The sequence below is a fragment of the Carassius carassius genome, chromosome 41, assembly GCF_963082965.1.
Source record: "Carassius carassius chromosome 41, fCarCar2.1, whole genome shotgun sequence".
Classification (NCBI taxonomy): Eukaryota; Metazoa; Chordata; class Actinopteri; order Cypriniformes; family Cyprinidae; genus Carassius; species Carassius carassius.
In genome coordinates this window covers 2782918-2801311 of record NC_081795.1, presented here as the reverse complement: position 1 = coordinate 2801311, position 18394 = coordinate 2782918, and the positions used below count along the sequence as shown (strand labels likewise).

At 38.0% G+C, this 18394-nt stretch overlaps 2 protein-coding genes and 1 long non-coding RNA gene across 6 annotated transcripts; all 3 read right to left on the bottom strand.

Annotated features, from left to right (window-relative positions):
- Positions 1 to 1969: 1969 nt before the first annotated feature.
- On the bottom strand, positions 1970 to 4767 carry LOC132123436 (SPRY domain-containing SOCS box protein 4-like). The gene is made up of 2 exons (XM_059534047.1): positions 3927 to 4767; positions 1970 to 2788 (listed from the first exon to the last, which is right to left on the bottom strand). Exons 1-2 carry the CDS (start codon positions 4642 to 4644, stop codon positions 2661 to 2663), a joined length of 846 nt encoding a protein of 281 aa, XP_059390030.1. The 5' UTR covers positions 4645 to 4767; the 3' UTR covers positions 1970 to 2660.
- Positions 4768 to 6927: 2160 nt separating this feature from the next.
- On the bottom strand, positions 6928 to 10023 carry LOC132123444 (uncharacterized). The gene is made up of 3 exons (XR_009426511.1): positions 9774 to 10023; positions 7351 to 7419; positions 6928 to 7147 (listed from the first exon to the last, which is right to left on the bottom strand). It is a non-coding gene; the product is annotated as an uncharacterized LOC132123444 (long non-coding RNA).
- Positions 10024 to 10751: 728 nt separating this feature from the next.
- On the bottom strand, positions 10752 to 13820 carry LOC132123432 (gastrula zinc finger protein XlCGF8.2DB-like). 4 transcript variants are annotated; one of them, XM_059534044.1, is made up of 3 exons: positions 13414 to 13820; positions 12643 to 12831; positions 10752 to 12361 (listed from the first exon to the last, which is right to left on the bottom strand). In XM_059534044.1, exons 2-3 carry the CDS (start codon positions 12737 to 12739, stop codon positions 11328 to 11330), a joined length of 1131 nt encoding a protein of 376 aa, XP_059390027.1. In that variant the 5' UTR covers positions 12740 to 12831; positions 13414 to 13820; the 3' UTR covers positions 10752 to 11327. The 4 variants fall into 4 exon arrangements, with proteins under 4 accessions (XP_059390027.1, XP_059390024.1, XP_059390025.1 ...); XM_059534041.1 differs by having other exon boundaries at positions 13338 to 13819; XM_059534042.1 differs by having other exon boundaries at positions 13497 to 13819.
- Between the last annotated feature and the right edge of the window lie 4574 nt (positions 13821 to 18394).

Sequence of the window (18394 nt, the reverse complement as noted above, 5' to 3'; positions counted from 1 at the left end):
TTCTCATTTTTGTTTAGCAAGGATGATAAAGACATTTATAATGTTACAAAATATTTCTATTTCAGATGAATGCTAACTAAGAAACCTGAAAAATACTACTGAGCTGTTTTCAACATAATAATCAATGTTTCTTGAGCAGCAAATCAGAATATTGGAATGATTTCTGAAGGATCATGTGACACCGAAGACTGGAGTAATGATGCTGAAAAATCTGATCTGAAATCACAGGAATAAATTCAATTTGAAAATACATTCAAATAGAAAGCAGTAATTCTAAATGGTAAAAATATATATTTTTTATATCTTACTTTTCAAAAACTTTTGACTGGTAGTACAACAGCAGATGCTTTCCAGATGAACTGATCTTTAACAGACATCTTGCAGACGTTTTAATGTGAAATGATCAGACATCCATAATAAACCTGAAACCTGACGTCCTTGAAAAGATTTTTCTTTTTCTTTGTAAATCCGTACGTGCTTCATTTTAAGTGTCGTCTTACTCCATCGGTCTCTCTTGTGTGTAACATGCGGTACATTTGTGTGCGAGCTGTTTTGTAAATGACTTTTCTCTCATTACAAGTGCTATTGAATGTATTATGTGTTTGTACATCTTACCGACTCAATTTGCTCCTTTCTGTTGCACTTTCTCTACATGGGTCAATAAAAACGGTTTTAAGAAATTAGTCTCCTAAATCATTTTACTCATAAACATTGATGTTTTACTGGAATTTAACCACAATAAAATGCATTAACGTCGAACTGGCACTTCAGACTGGTGAGACGCCATGAACGCACACAATCATACAACAGCGACATCTAGTGACGTCACACGTTTAGCACGTTCACGCAGTCATTTCTTTGTGTCCTCATGTATTTTAGCATTTGCCAGATTTGGGTAAAGTGTCGCATACAGTTATATTTAAAGAAAAAAAAGGCCACAGATTTAGGTCTAGATGTCTTGTACAGAGCACATTCAGGGCGTTAGAGATACCAAATATTGAAAGTTTGATCATAAACACTCCTTTTCCAATTCAATTCAAAATTGCTTTATTGGCATGAATGTAAATAATACAATATTGCCAAAGCATATTATACGTATCAATTTTTTCTTTATCTTTAAATATGACTGGTATTAGAATGATCAAATTTAGCACTCTTAGGGAAATATGATAATGTTTTGCGATTATCATTTACATCTGACTCATTTTCGAATTGTTTGTCATAAATAAACAGACAAATGTTATGGGGTTTCAAATTGGAATATGACTTTTTGTTACAAAACGGGGAATACTTTTCATTCATGTCTTCTGTAGAGGACACCAAGACAAGCATCATGTTAATCAGACATTTTGGGGAGACATAATAAATTATGGATCAATCTTTTTTTTTTTTCATTATGGTTTACCCCAATAATACATTCATGCTTATCAGATGCAATGTATAGATACATTGTATATAATGGAAACACCAATTCATGGACATTGTACACACATATTCCATAAAGTGCAGTAGTATATCAACTCATTCTGTTTCATCTTTCATAAAACTGATCATCTTTGCACAAGTTTGCTAAAAATAGCCTGAAACCATTTTTTCTGGTTCTCAGGAGTATATAATAAATTCATTAAATAAAGACATTCTAACTGGTCATATAATTAGGAGTATTTAATCATGATGAGGATTTTGATAATGATTAAAAAAAACATATCAAGGACACATTTAAAAACAGTTGTGAAAAATTGTGACAAATAACTCCATACTATGACAACATTCCTCACTAAAGGGTCAACATTCAAATAAATATCAAATATTATGATGAGACATAAAATGCTATTTCAAGTAAAATATTAATTATAAATACTTTTTTCATATTTGTCATATTAGATAAACAGATCACATCAGAATCGGAGTCAAACATTTGATTTTAAAAGCAAGTGAGACTACAGAAATAAAAGAGAAGCGGACAGCGTTTGGCTTTGGAGTTTTATTTTTATTCACATTTCAAAGGTCACAAATGAACAAAGTCGTGTCTGCCGTCTTGCGGGTTTCTGTTGGATCCCTGAAAAAGACAAGCATCCATTTCATATAAAAATCTGAAATAATAAATCTGCAAAAATCTGCTTCACTATTTCAAAGTTGCGTTTATACGCTAAAAACATCTGAAAACTGATTTAATCAGCTTCGTCATGAACACAAACGAAAACAAACTCATGATGAACAAACGGAAAAAGGATTTTAAAAGCTCTCAGGCGCTGCGGATGTGTATTAGTTAAAACCTGCAAAAGAATAAGAACCCATTTTCTGGAATAAAATGCATTACTCTAATATGATTATGTTGGATTTATGTCCAAGAAAGCTAGGTCCTTAATAGTGTTTGGATAAAAGTGAAATTAAATGCAAAAATCATCAGCTCTTAAGAAAATTATTTCTATGGAAGACATGAACTTGAGTCGTTCTCACACACAAATACAGACATCTCATTCTCATTAATCATCTCATAATCATGTATAAAACCAGATACTCGTCATGGGGCGTCTGTCCCTACGACACTTAATGTCTGTGCACAGCACAAAGCCTCTACAGCACCGCAGATCATTTCTGAGCACGCTTTCAGTGAACGAAGGTGATTTTTTTTGGCTGTATGTGTGTGTTTGTGTCTCTCATTGGTACTGCAGGTAGTTCCTGAGCATCTGAGGCAGTGGCAGAGACTCGATGTGATGGATTCGGTGGCGTCCCAGAGCCTGTCGTGCTGCCCTCCTGCACAGCTCCATCAGAGGCAGGGGTTCAGCTGCGGGACAAAGCAGAGATCAGTAAGGGTCAAGGGTCAAAGACCTCCAGTGATCATGTGAAAACACTCATTATGACTTCAAAGTCAGCACTGATCCTAGATAAGCTGAGTGATTCATGATGTTGTAGAAGAATGGTTCAACATCCAGTTTAACATCCGTTTAAACTATAACTTACTTTTTAAATATAGTGTTGAAAATGACAAAGCATTGTGAAACATTTAAAAACTGACTTTAAACACTACATGTTGAAAGTTTGGGGTCAGTGTGATTATTATTTTTTTTTTTTTGTATTTATTAAATAATACTTTTAATGAGGATGGATGTGTTAAAATTATCAAAAGTGACAGTTAAGTATATTATAGTGTTACAAAAGGTTTCTATTTCACATAAATGCTCTTCGTTTGAACAAAAAAAAACAAAAAAAGTATCCATTTCCACAAAAATATTAAGCAGCGAAAACGGTTTTAAACATTGAAGAAAATTCAAATAGAATATTTACCACAGTAATTTTAAATTGTATTAATATTTCATATTTTTTTGGTGAGCATGAGAGACTCAAAAACATAAAAAAAACAACAACCCCAAACATTTCAACAGTAGTGTACACTGACTTTTAAAAAGAAAGCAAGAAAGAAATGTGATGTTAGTGAAAAGATCCTGCAGCACACCAAGTGAATTTTTAAAATAGGTGTGACTTGCATATCCAACTATATTTGAATCAACTGTAAGTAGGCTTTTTGGGGAAGAAACAAAATGAATAAAATGATACTAAATGTAGGATATGGCCTCTTTAAACGCTTCTGTAAATTCCCGGGTTGGTGTTGCAACCATGTAAAACCCCTATTAAACTGCCTTTTTTAGAGAAGTCTGGAAATGTGGCATTGTGCTAGCAATATGGGAATAATTTCATAGGTGCATCTAAAACTGCTTTTACAGAAAAGGATTAGAAAAACATGTTTTTACCAGTTAGTGTGAGTGGTTGCGCAATTAATCATATGAAGCAACAGCGAAGCTATGAAAAGATCTCTAAAGAGCTGGACTGAAATTGACATGCACTCAAGCACATGGATAGTAATGACAGAAAACATGAGAAAAGGAGGAAAACCAGAAGCCGCAGAAACTGAAAAAGACACGTACGTTCTAATCCATTGACGTAGGTCATGGTGACCTCGCAGTGACCCCACACGGCGCTGACGATCGGGTACAGCTGCTTCCCTTTCAGCCCGCGAAACGCCACGCCCAGGTAGTTCCCATTGGCACAGAATCCCAGCGTTCCCTCGTCCATGTCCAGAACCACCAGAAACTCTTCAGGCACCGTGAACGTCCCTTCCTCCTCCTTGTCCTCGATAAACTCCGGATACGACGGCGCAGGGCCGGTCCGGCTCTTCCTGTCGTGGTAAAGGTGACCTCGTCCCAAGTCCCAACCCCAGGCTTCGGCATCACTGCCGACTACGGCGGAGTATCCGCCGGCTAGCAAGGGAGCGGAAGAAGTCGCGACCCCGACTACAGCATGTGTGCCGCGCTGCCGTACGGGCCAGCGCAAAGTCCAAGCGTGCAAACCACGGGTAAATCCGACTTTTCCCCGCACGCAGTCCGTGCTTTGGGCCACCGGGTGACGGTGGAACGTGAGCCGGTCGTCGTCTTTGATGAAGAGGTTGAGCGAGCGGTCGTCTGGGTTCCAGGCGTGCTGAAGCTGGATATCCGGTCCCGCCGGCGGCATGTCCAACAGCAACTCCAGACGGGCGGGTAACGGGACGCCGTGGCTATGGAGCGACGTGAACACCGGCGGATACACCAGCTCGCTCGTCTCCGGCTCATCCGTGGATTTCACCACACCTGACACCCTCTGCCCCATCACGGCCCAGCCACGGGCATCAACAACCACAGCCGGGGTTACCTCATGAGCAGGACAGACCGGTGAGCGGCAGCCAATCAAAAGAGACGACACGATCCCATGTGCAAGAAGTAGTCCAGAGAGGAGTCAGCGGCACTGTAGAGTAAAATAAAAGAGTAATGAAGCTTGTTATGACTTTTAAAGACACAGTGTGTTGTTATATATTGCTGCACTTGAAACTAAATTAAACAAATCGCAGACCAGGTGTCTCAATTTTGAGTACACTTGTGCCGTATTTCCATCGAAATTACCCGGAACAATTGTACCATTAACTTTTTTTCCCCCAGACCTTTCTGCATTTCACCGTGGTCTAAAGTACCGTGAAGATTAGGCAAATAGTCTGGTGACGTAGGTCTGCACGCGTTTCTTACTAAGTATGCAAATTTCGGACTTGCATCCTCAGTGGTTCAGACTTTGCTCATCAGTCAGCTCGCCTTGGCTACTGCAATTTTCCTCACTGTATATTCACAATAAAATAAAATAGGAAATCATATACCACTGCCTCCTTTCGTTTTAATTTAAAAACGAATTATATTTTATGTTTAACCACTAAAGAGACATCAGAGCCAGTGGCACATACCAGAAGGTCTAGCCGAGGCGAGGCTGCTCTTGGAGGATACACGCTGATCGCATGGAGACCACAGTCTCTCCGAAATCGGCGAAACATATTTTTAAATAGGCACTGTTTTTATAAATAAACCGCAGATTTGAGTTTTAAACAACTACATTCTCACATAAAAATACTTTTAAAACTACATTTCACGACACAATAACAGTAATATTTTAAAAATTATCCAAATAAATGGTGGTTGAAATCACAATGCTGCGTGAACTCAACCAATCAGGATGTTTAGCGCCCAAGTTCCGCCCCCGAAAGTTCAGGAACTTTGATAGAGTACCATCTCGACAGCAGGGACTTACTAAGGGGCATTTTATTTACTCTGTACTTTATTTTGATTCTGGTTCCTGCGGTGGAAACATGGCTTTGGACTCTCCCTTGAACTCTCACGCACAATGACATCATGATTTCTGACATGTCAATAAACAACACGGAGGAAGGGCTTATTTTTTGCTGAAAGAGGCACAAAATTAAAATGAGATAATGAATATTTTAAATAATTTTAAACTTCTTTTGAACACAGTGTTTTTTAAATATTCACTACAGTTCAAAAGCATTTAATGCTTTTTGAGAGAAGTTTCTTCTGCTCACCAAGGCTGTATTTATTTGATCTAAAACACTAAGAACTGTGATATTGTGAATACTATTACAATTTAAAACACCTGTTTATTGTAATACATTTAAAAATAATTTATTTCTGTGATGCAAAGCTGAATTTTCAGCATCATTACTCCAGTTTTCACAGTCACATGATCCTTCAGGAATCATTCTAATATGCTGATTTGATGCATTTATTTTCTCCAGAAGAGGAGTCACGTGTCACATCCTTCACTTATTCCAGCTAGTTACTGAACAGAGATCCCCGGAGCCAAACCCTTCTCAGGAAATGAGCTCGACTGGTCTAAACCAAACAAACACTCTCACACAAGTAATAACAAACCAAGACAGAGATCAAAATGAAGAACATTTATATTTCTATCACCATCAATGTTAAATCTCACCCAAAATGTGAGAATGCAGCAACAAAACATGGAAGTTTATAAACTAAGTGCCAGTGTATAGAAAAGATGAGATGTCATTGCAAGGGAAGGGAAGTTAGGCTAATGATTTCACTTGAAGATTATGAAGGGGCATGAATAAAAAAAAATAAAAAAAGAGCAAAAAGTTATTATATTGCCGTGTTAATTATAATGCAAAACTGTCAATTTTGATGTGATGGTGACTTTAACATTTAAATTTTAAGAAATTATGACGGCCACAAAAACCAGTATTGCAATTTTACAGATATTTTTTTAATCTTTTTTTTTTTACTTAATATCTTTTACATTTTTTTAATACTACTACGTCTACAAATTATTATTTTATTTTATAATATTTTATTTTATTTATTATTAATATTGTTGTTGTGATATTGGTATTTTAATAATATTCTAATAGTTTAATAAATAACTTTAATAAATGCACTACTACTACTAATAATAACAATACATTATTATTATTACTATTATATAATTATGTTGGTATAAAAGTTATAAAAAAATCTTTGACTAGCCCTTAAAACAAGCACAGCAAAAAAAAATGTATTCCATCAGTTAGAAAAGTAACAGCACACCTCTTGTCAACCAGACACATTAGTTGAACTTGAGGAATCATTCATGTCCGGAGCACAAATAGTGCGGCCTGTGTTACACACTAAAGTTCAGTACTGAGTTCTAGTGCTTCGTTTAGACCATCAACTATGAGCTTGTATAGTAATGAAAGAAGAAGACTGTGAGATTTTATCCACACAATCTACACAAGACATGTAGAACAAAGTCTGGTCTTACCCTCCATGCCTTGCAGCTTCTGTGTCAGCATACAGCAGGAGAAAAGGGAGAAAATTAAAGAAAGCAGTTCAGAGTGGAGTGATTCCAGAGCAACTCTCCTCCCTCAACGAGCACCAAACACACGACTGGCTTCTCTCTCTCTCTCTCTCGACTCCCTCATGACGATGGTGTTTCACTGGAATAAACTGTGGTGTAACTATGAATTACTGAGCAAACACTCACCTTTCAGATCACTGCAGGACTGAGGGAGGATCCACGTCAGCCAGACGACTGTTATTAAGCCTCAAACTCCTGCGCGGAGAGAAAGAAGAGCTCTGTTAGGAGAACAGCTACCTGTGCTCAACCAGAACCAGAACCAGAAGTCACAATTTCATCAGTCAACACACACATATACATAAACTTTCTCTCAGGAAGAAAAATCTTTTTTTTCTTTTTTAACTAAACATAAATGTATGTAGACCCAGATTTAAGTTTGGCCTTGGTAATGGACAATCCCATTCCAACTTTAAAAATAAATTTATTATAAGCTAATAAATGTATTTTTTATTATTTATTCCAAAACATACAAAAATATGAAGATGAAAGATTCCACACTCATCCAAATTCAGCCAAAAAAGCTTATAACATTTATTCCTCAGGTCACAAAAATATGCAATAAAAAAAAAAAAGAGCAAATGTGCAGAACATTTTCAGGTATTAACCCTTCCTTTGTGCCAAGTATGTATTCCATAAATAATAATAAATGATTTTACTTTAATTTATCTTGGTTTCCTAAAAACAAGATGGAAAGGAATAAAATAAATAAACTCTAGCAGCACTTAAAAAGTAACTTAAAATAAAAAGCCATTGAGTCATTAATAACGAGAAAAAAAAAAAACGTCTCAAGCTGCAGAAAGTTGTATAAGTGAATTAACTGTGCATTAGGGATGCACGATTAATGAAAATTAAACCAAAATTGTAATATGGCTGTTTTTAAATAAATAAATAAATGTGCGACATGTTTCAAAATGCACAGCAGTAAAAAAAAAAAAAAAAAAAAAAACTGATGGTTTAACATGTGAATAAGGGGAAATTAAGACAGTATTGTAAATTTACAGCTGTAATGCAAAATATCAATATTTTTTGTATTTTCTTAAATGTTTTTTATTTTACAGTAACATTACAACAGTAATATTTCTTACTGTTTTAATAATAATAATTATAATAATACTTAACATTTAATACTATTATTATTATTATTATTAGCCATTGACTTATTATTACAAACTTTACACTTTATACTTTAAACTTGCATAAATAAATAGACAATAAAACAAATATATTTCCCCTTAATCGTGCCACCTTATTTTTTGTATAGCATCAATCTTTAGCAAAATTGAAAACTAATAACTTCTTTAGGGGTTAAAACTTTGTGCACCACATGTGGTCAGTGCCTCCACAGGAGTGACTTTAACAACCAGTCGCAATAAAGTTTAAAGGTCAGGCAGAGTTCAACATCAAGACTCCTGAAGAATAAGTCGAGATGTTGTGTCGTGTTTCTGTGACAACCTCATCCTCCGTTTGACCTCGATGCAGAAAACAGCTTTACATGACCCATAAAAAAAGTTGAAAATCGAATGAGATCAAAGAAAGAGGAAGCCTTAGCTACTGAGACTTCCTGCTTTCCTCTCTCGTTCTGAGCATACTCAGAGAAGTGATTTAAGCTTGACCTCAGCTGATAAACAGCAGCTAAGAAAATTAACAGTGGCCTCTTGATGAGGCGATTCAGTCGAGTAGACAGTCAAAACTTTAGATGAAAGCAGATGTCTGCTGCTTTTTTACTATGAAGAGAGAAAACTACTGTATTTCAACACTTTATTGCATCCATCTGAAAACGGTCAAAAAAAAATAATAATAATAAGAAGAAGAAGATGATTTTAACACAGGCCCCAAATGTTTGAATTAAAAAATTTATGAATTCCACAGTTGTATATCAAAAACATTTCTGGGTTATATTGTTAATTTTGATTGATACATATCAGATTTATTTGATAAACTTACCTTTTGATCATTAAAAGTACAGAACCTGCCGTTTAAACTCAAACAGACACATGTACACCACACACACACACACACACACACACGTCTCAGAGCTTGTTTGCGTAAGGGTTGAGAAAGTTATCCATAATGAATAACGAACATATGCAAATTCAATGGGTAACAGGAAGTGGGCACGATTTTAAAGACAACAGAAGTACAAAATCACACGAGACAAAGGGAATGGAAAGAACTTTGCAGAAGTGACAGCGGCCTAAAATAGGAAATACCATCATGCAGTGTCTAAATCACCGCTGACATACACAGAAGATTAAATGTAAAGGGTTTTAAAGAGACTCCCCCTCACTGTTCACCTCTGATTAGTTCATGCATTTCACAACATTCAGTGTGACCTTTGCACATTAACAGTGAAAATGATACACAAACCTATTTTCGTAACTGTCTGACAGTCATCCGGAATACTGTCAATATAATTCGTGTAAAACATGGTGCAGAACAAGATTGCACAATCGCAATACGACCCAATGCGGTCCTGCGGCTTCAACTGCTTTGAAACAATTTAAAGCACAAACACAAACAAACCAGCCACGCGCTGCTACTATACTTACTCTCGCGAGAACTCCTCGAAGCTTCGGCGCGGACAAAAACACTCGCCGAGATTTACACTTTTGTACTGTGTGTGACCGTATGTCACGCCGTTAATTCCTATAAAACAAACTTTAAAGCTGAAAACTAACGCGTCCGTGTTTTCTCGGTTGCATCCGGCGGGGAGGAGCGGAGCGCGCGGCGCAGGTGGCTTTTCTTCCGAGAGCTAGCTGGCGCGTGACATCATGCGAGGCCAGCGCGAGCTGATTGGCCACGTCGAAGGGAGGGCGGAGTTCTGTGGTGAAGCTTTTCGAATCTCTGAATCATTTGAACCGAATGATTCATTCACACTCAAAATTATTCAAAACCCTCGAAACACACCAGACTGTCCAAAATCATGTAAATGCAACAAAAACTCAGCTCTAATCAATTAAATGTAATCTATTAGATTAGGTACAACCAAATGAGAAGGCTCTGTTAAATGTGTGTTCTTTTATTAATATGTAGCGCTTGTTTCGTGTTATGGCATCAAAAATAATCCTAGGCTAGGCAACAAAACCGTCACAAACATTTAAAATACTATTGCTCCAGTATTACTTTTACATTTCAACATTACTTGAATGAGTAGTTCACGTCCAGAATTAAAATTAAGTCATCAGTTGATGGGCAGCATTGACTTCCATAGTATTATTTTATTTTCATCAACTGTTCAGATACCAACCTTTTCTTTAAAATATCTTCTTTTGTGTTCAACAGAAGAAAGAAACTCATACAGGTTTGGAACAAGTGGAAGGGAAGTGATCTACTCCTTTAATATCACACATAATCAGAGATGTTGTCAATGCAATAATAATTATATTTCTGCTATTATACAGAGACTATAGACAACTTCCATCTAGGAGATTTAAAACGTAAGTTTAAAAAAAATTAAAAACTCAACTTGAGGGAATCGTTTCATACTGACAGAAGACTGATTGTTGTTCATATATATGTGTGTGTGTCCAGTCTCTTTTAATTTGGGTTAATTTATTTTGTCCATGCCTTAATGAGGGGCACTCAAACAGTAAAAATACATGTAAGATTCAAGTGATTCAAAACTTTTATTGTCCCCCAACATAACAGAATAAATATCTCCACAATTATTGTGTTATATAGCTTACATTTATTAATTTAGCAGACCCTTTTATGCAAAGCGACTTACAAATGGGGAATACAAGAAGCGATTCATCATAAAAAAAGGCAATCTAAAAAGAAAGATTATACAGGAATTCAAGTTTACTGTAACTAACACATTAACTTTATCCGAATCTCACATTATTTAATTAAAACACAGGATCTCACAGTGCCACAGAATAATGCTTACACTGTATGTGGCCACAACACTCATACTTTATTGACTTTCCTATATAAATGTTTATTCTTCAATGCCACCTATTTTGTTGCCAGTTGCAGTGTTTTGATTTTCTTTATGTTGTTTTGCGCCACCCTCAATTTTAATTGCATGCAGAAACAATGCAATTACTTTAAGACCTGAATATATAAATATGCGTAATTTCTACAAAGCACCTGGAAACGAACTAAGTGGATAGACTTGGTGGAAAATGCTTTTTCATATGATTAACTACAGAGTTTGTATGTCTGAACTTCTCTCCACACTGAGTACAGCTGTACGGCTTCTCTCCTGTATGAATTCGTTCGTGTGATCTCTGTTGTGAAGACAGAGTGAAACTCTTGTCGCAAAACGTGCACTTGTACGGTTTTTCTCCAGTATGAATTTTTTGGTGGCATTTCAGTTGGCCGAGTGTAGTAAAGCCCTTCCCACACTCACTACACACGTAATCTTTCTCACCAGTGTGGATTTTCTGGTGCCGTTGGCAACAGACCAACACTGAAAAGCTCTTCCCACAGTAAGGACACACATAAGGCCGTTCATTTGAATGGATTTTCAGGTGTTTTTTCAGATTTGAGGATGCATTAAACTCTTTGCCACACTGATCACAGATGAATGGCTCTTGTCCAGAGTGAACACGCATGTGATCATTGAGAAAATTTGAATATTTGAAACTCTCTCCACACTGAGTGCATTGGTATGGCTTCTCTCCAGTGTGAACTCGCTCGTGTGATTTCAGGTTTCCACGTTGAGCGAAGCTCTTGTCACAATATGAGCACTTGTAAGGTTTTTCTCCAGTGTGAACTACTTGATGCTGTTTCAGCTGGCCAGCTGTAGTAAAGCTGTTTCCACACTCACAACACACGTGATCTCTCACTTCATCGTGTGTTTTCTGATGCTGTTTACAACAGTCCAGTCGAGAGAAACTCTTTCCACACACAGAACACGCGTAAGGCTTCTCATCCGAATGAACTTTCAGGTGAAGATTTAGATTTGATAAAGAAATATACTTTTTACCACACTGAGCACAGTTAAACGGCTTTTCTGCAGAGTGGCACCACAGATGATTCCTGAGACCTGATTTATATTTGAAACTCTTTCCACAATGTGAGCAAATGTGCTGCTGCTTGTTGGATTTTCTTTTTCGAGTTTTGAAGTTGCGATGTTCCTCCTCCTCCTCCTCGCTTAGTTCTTGTCTTTGCTCTTTCACTTCCATCCGATCTGAAATAAACATACTTAATAGTTAATTTTTAACTTAATCAGTTTAAGTTAACATGATTTAAGAACAGAAAGCAACAATATATGCCAAAAGTTGCCAAAGGTTAGTTCTGTCATTTGCTTGATAATACGATCAAAATGTGGCTGACAGCTGCAATGTAAGGTTATGATGCATTTTCTGTTTCATTTATCATTCATATATTGCTTATTATTTCACTAGCATTAAATCTGGTGAACTGAAGCTTTATCTTAATGTTTCTCAGCAGTCAATAATAAAGACCAACCTGTTTCTTCCTCAGTTTCTTCATCATAATTGTTTCGGGATGTTTGTGGATCACTCATGTCATCAATCTCCACTTCAACCAACTCAGTCTTTGCCATAGTGTGTCACAAATGAGCAGTTTCTCTTCTTAGAGGATGATGGGAATATTGCTAACCTTCATTGGTGGTCTGTTGTGAAATGTGTACCAGAGCTGCCAAATGAAAAAATAATTCATACTGAATTACTTTAATTACACTTAATTTAAGTGAATGTGTGTTTTCAGACATATAGAGTATGTTAATATAGTTATATGTTAGTAAAACCACTCCATAAGAAGGTTGCTCATTTTTATGTAACCAAGGATTTTATATTCTTAAAAGAATATACAAACTAATCAGAAATCGATGATAGAAAACAGAGATTTACATGTAACGTTACATTAAATTATGTTTTAGCAGACAGGAACATAAGACATGCATCACTGATTCAATATTATTCGTGGTGTACAAGACCTATTAAAAAAAAAAAATCTAAAAAACAATCTTAAGCAGAGGTTAAATTATGAAAAGAAGAGGATTTTCTAGAGATCCACTCTATACAAAATATGAACAGACTGAATGGAAGCTGATCAAAATGAATGATGATTCGATGTAGAATACAATGTATCGTTAGCTACTCTAGTAGTTCACATATGGACAATGTACATAAGATCAACACAAACATCAAGAAACACGGTTTTTAATAACATTAAGCCTTGGAATTAAATCTTGATCACACAGAGCTACACACTCACTCATAGAGCCTTTAAAAAAACTCGCTGTCAACACAATAGACTATAATTAATAACAAACCGGGACATATGATGCGTTTCATTACATTCGTATTTGAACTCTGGAGCAGGTTAATATCCGTAATCTCTGTAAATCTGTCTTGAATCTCACATCCGTCGAAAATATTCCATATTAGCCCTTCTTTCACGATGGTTAAAATGCTCACTTTTAGCTTTTAGCAGGGTTGCCAGGTGTGCGAAACAAAACCATCCCCAGGATCCTCTCAGTGCATCAGTTTGAAAGATCGCCTGTAAAACAGCGGACTTGGCAACCCTCTCCTTTGAGCATCCGGTTTGTTCTTTAGGACAAACTCGAAAACGCATTTCTGCCACCTATTGGAAATTTCTGTTAACACATGCTTTATAGACGTATAAAATATTGACTTTAATTAAAATGACACTGTTTTATAGGACATCACAGCTAGGCTACTGCAAGTCTGCAGATTTTAGTAACCCACCCACTTTATTTCACGCTTCAAAACCTTGTTATTGTATGTAGCTTATGTACAGTATGTGTGTAGGCTATGTAACAAGAGCTCCTTAAAAGCCACAAGAAATTCCTTGTGGGTTTGCACACACTTGGAGAATAAAGCTACTTCTGATTCTGATTATTGGTTTTCAAAATAAGACGTTTTTGTCATTGTCAAAATAATTAGTTGTTTTTCACCAAACATGGAATATGTTAGTTATATACTTTATACATTTTTGTTCTGTTTTTTTGTTTTGTTTTGTTTTGTTTTGTTTGACAGCTGAATATACTACAATACAAGAAAGGCAATTTTGACTAGCTGAATGCTGTAGTGTATAACACTTTTTAGATACAGATTTCAACAGCAGGTAAAAGTTTACTACGGCAAATTTGTGTATAGGCAGGAGTTATAGTATGCAGAAATATAATATACATAATTGCATGGATACAGTAGGCTCCCTTTTATTTTGTAGCAACGCGTTACATGTAAAGAGCAAAGTCACAGTTGCATGTTGCATGCATTCTTATATGTTAAGTAATATACAGTGAACCGAAAAGTGCCACAAAATGACATCCAGGCAAGCTCCATACAGTATATGCATCTCATTTGAGAACAGGACAGTGAAAACACTGTAAAATATTCTGTCATATTCATTCTACCGTATGCCTTAACATTGATTGCTATCCATAAGAATGCAATTCTTTTATATGATCCCTCACAAAAAAAATTCCTTAAACGGCGAGGGAATTACAAACACTTGATAATAGAATGTAGCAATCACATTGTTTTCTATTACCTTGGCATTAAAAAGTGCAGCTGAATTTGGCATTTCACTTGGACTTTGCAGTAATACATATGTAAACACGTGAAACAGTGATAGGTTATAGTGGTTTTGGCTCATTTCATCACATCCCACCACAATTATTATACTCACCAAAATAAATCACAATTCACAGAAAATGCAGACATACCAAAAAAAAAATATAATAATAATAATTATATATATATACATATCATGTTAAGTGACGTGACATTCAGCCAAGTATGGTGACCCATACTCAGAATTTGTGCTCTGCATTTAACCCATCTGAAGTGCGCACACACAGAGCAGTGAACACACACACACACAAACACAAACACACTGTGAACACACACCCGGTGCAGTGGGCAGCTATTTATGCTGCGGCGTCCGGGGAGCAGTTGGGGGTTCGGTGCCTTGCTCAAGGGCACCTAAGTCGTGGTATTGAAGGTGGAGAGAGAACTGTACATGCACTCCCCCCACCCACAATTCCTGCCGGCCCGAAACTCAAACTCACAACCTTTCGATTGCGAGTCCAACTCTTAGTTATCTGAGATAATTGCGCGTTCATGCGTTGGCTTAAAAGGGGATATGTATCGATACTCGAAACCATGATCAGCAGTGCAGCGATTGGCTGGTGGCAAGACGGCAATGTAATGACGTCATATAATTTAAAATGACACCCGACGAAAAACTTGACACATTTCTGGACTTTTATAAGGGAAACAGCCAAGCAAACAAAACTACATAAATGTTATAATAGATATGTCACAAGGTGACGATCTTTAGGGGCGGAACCAAAATTCGGGAAGTTTGGTTCCGCCCGGAAGCGTTTCCGCCCGGACCGGAAAAACAGAACACCGGAACTTCCGGTAGCGCCGTAAGAAGGAAAATCAGGGAATTCGATGCACCTGTGCCTAGTTAGGGACAGCGGTTGGTGATTGGAGGATACGCTGGACAAGGCAGTACTTAAGGCCAAGTTATTTCCCAGTCTGGGAAGCTCTTTTTGGTGTGTGTGAAGCACTGGGTTGTGCCCGTCTTGGTACGCTGCTGGTAGCTGTCTAACTCTCTCTCTCCCTCAGGCTGGAATTGTATGATTGTGAAGACATCGCGAACCTTAAAGGTTGAGAAGTGAACAGATTATACGGCGAACTGAGACGACGTGAAAAAGGGGATTGGAAGTGGCATTGATGTGAGTACTAAGAGCCAGTCGAAAGTGCCCTGTATATTGACCTGGCGTTGTGTAGATCTCTCCAGGAGGAGGAGGGCGGCCCTACCCCTAATATAGTGTGGTGGGAGAGCCGAAGGAATACTTATTGAAGTAGTCACAACGACGACATCACTAGCTAGGCCGCATATTCCATCGCCAGATCCGAACCAGGCGAGGTGAAGGAAGACGGGTGTCCTTTCCGTACACTGAGTGTGGTGGGTGAGTCTTCGTGCTGTGAAAACCTATAATTTTGACGTGGTGCTGTATATTGCTGTGGGCTGCTGTGTATTGCCGTGTGTCCTGTCAGATAAACCCCCGCCTTCACGCACTTCGGCGTGGGAGGACAAGGAGATTGCTGGTCCTAGCCTAGTTCAGTACAGTATATGTTGTGAGCGTGCTTCAGATCTCCGGAGATAGCACGGTACGCTGTGTCCAGCCCAGAGGTGAAAGCCATCCAAAGCAGAGTAACTGTGTTTTGTGTCCAAGTTGATACCTGTGGAGAGGAAAGGAAAGAGAGTGAGTAACACAAGGAGAAACAGAGGAAACCTGTACTTACAGTGCGCTGTGTTCAGCCCAGAGGTGAGAGCCATTCAAAGCAAACTAACGGTGCTATTGTGCCCAAGTTGATATCTGTGGAGAGAAAAGGAGAGAGAGGGAATAACACGAGGAGGAATAGAGCGAACCCTGTACTTACAGTACGCTGTGTCCAGCCCAGAGGTGAGAGCCATTTAAAGCAAACTAACTGTGCTATTGTGCCCAAGTTGATACCTGTGGAGAGAAAAGGAGAGAGAGGTGAATAACACGAGGAGGAATAGAGCGAACCCTGTACTTACAGTACGCTGTGTCCAGCCCAGAGGTGAGAGCCATTCAAAGCAAACTAACTGTGCTATTGTGCCCAAGTTGATACCTGTGGAGAGAAAAAGAGAGAGAGAGTGAATAACACGAGGAGGAATAGAGCGAACCCTGTACTTACAGTACGCTGTGTCCAGCCCAGAGGTGAGAGCCATTCAAAGCAAACTAACTGTGCTATTGTGCCCAAGTTGATACCTGTGGAGAGAAAAGGAGAGAGAGTGGGTAACACGAGGAGAGACTGAGGAAACCTGTACTTACGCCGCTGCCTGTGGAGAAAGAGAAAGCGAGTGAGCACCCAAGGAACGAACTGTGTGACCCAGTACTTACTGTGAGCTGTAATCAGCGAAGAGGTGAGAGCAGAACCAAGCTGAACTAACTGTGCCTGTGTGTCCCAGCCGTTGCCTGTGGAGAAAGAGAAAGCGAGTGAGCACCCAAGGAACGAACTGTGTGAACCAGTACTTACTGTGAGCTGTAATCAGCGAAGAGGTGAGAGCAAAACCAAGCTGAATTAACTGTGCCTGTGTGTCCCAGCCGTTGCCTGTGGAGAAAGAGAAAGAGCCCGTTGCCTGTGGAGGAAGAGAAAGAGAGTGAGCACCTCGAGAACGAACTGTGTGAACCAGTACTTACCGTGAGCTGTATTCAGCGAAGAGGAGGAAGAAGGAGGGCGCTACGGATACCTAAGACTCAGGCCGGGGCCCGAGTCCCACGCCCCGGATCCCCGTGGCCCCCTTGCTCCCTGACCTCTTCCCGGCCATAGCCCATCTGGAGGGCCGAGTCAGAGTTTAGTTTTAATTGCCCTTTCCCTATTCCCCAAGCTATTTTTAGATATTTAAATAAAGATTGTTTTATCACTTACTTGTTCTCGTGTTGTTTGGCCATTGGGTCGGGTTTGGGGACCTCCTCGAGGTGGAAGTTGAGAAGGGGTGTGGCTTAGTTAAAGCATAGCCAGCCCCTGGGTGTGACAGATTCATGAAACAGATAATAGATACATGTTTTTATTTTATTAGAATTTTCTTTCATGATTCCCAATTATTTAGATTCGCAATTTATAATAGTTGTGCAGTCTTTACATTTTTATTTCAATGTAGAAATTATCTATTCATTTCATTTTATATTTGGACAGATTTGTTACGTGACAGGCAGCATTAATGAAAGTTTCTTAAGGGTCAATATCATGTTATCTGCATCTCCTGCACTCCAACAAGCCACTCTTATAATAGCAGTCATCACTCAAAATAATGCACGACTCTATTATCTGTATAGCATGTGTGTAAGACTCTAATACAATTATGAAGTAATAATTTTATAACAAATAAATATTTCAGTGAGTAAAACTGGCTGTGTCTATAGTAGGCTGTTATGGACTAAACATAATTTTTATATTATTTTTAAATAATTTTTCTAAATGATTATTGTTTTAAATTATTGTCCCTGGATCAGTACGATACTCTTGTAATAAAGTAGCAGTGGTAGCAGACATATTTTGAGTATCAGTTCTGGTTGAAAAGAAGCTATCTACTTCTGTTTACATGAAATAAGCCTGCTCCCGAGCAGGTTTAAGACCTGTTGCTATGACAGCAACTCTGGGATGAGTTTTGAAGAACCAAATGATCC

Coding starts and splice junctions, on each gene's coding strand:
- LOC132123436 (XM_059534047.1), bottom strand. CDS start 4,644: ATGGGGCAGAGGGTGTCAGGTGTGGTGAAATCCACGGATGAGCCGGAG. Junction 2,789..3,926: donor CTACGTCAATGGATTAGAAC/GTACGTGTCTTT, acceptor TTTGTCCCGCAG/CTGAACCCCTGCCTCTGATG.
- LOC132123432 (XM_059534044.1), bottom strand. CDS start 12,739: ATGGCAAAGACTGAGTTGGTTGAAGTGGAGATTGATGACATGAGTGAT. Junction 12,362..12,642: donor AGAAACTGAGGAAGAAACAG/GTTGGTCTTTAT, acceptor TGTTTATTTCAG/ATCGGATGGAAGTGAAAGAG.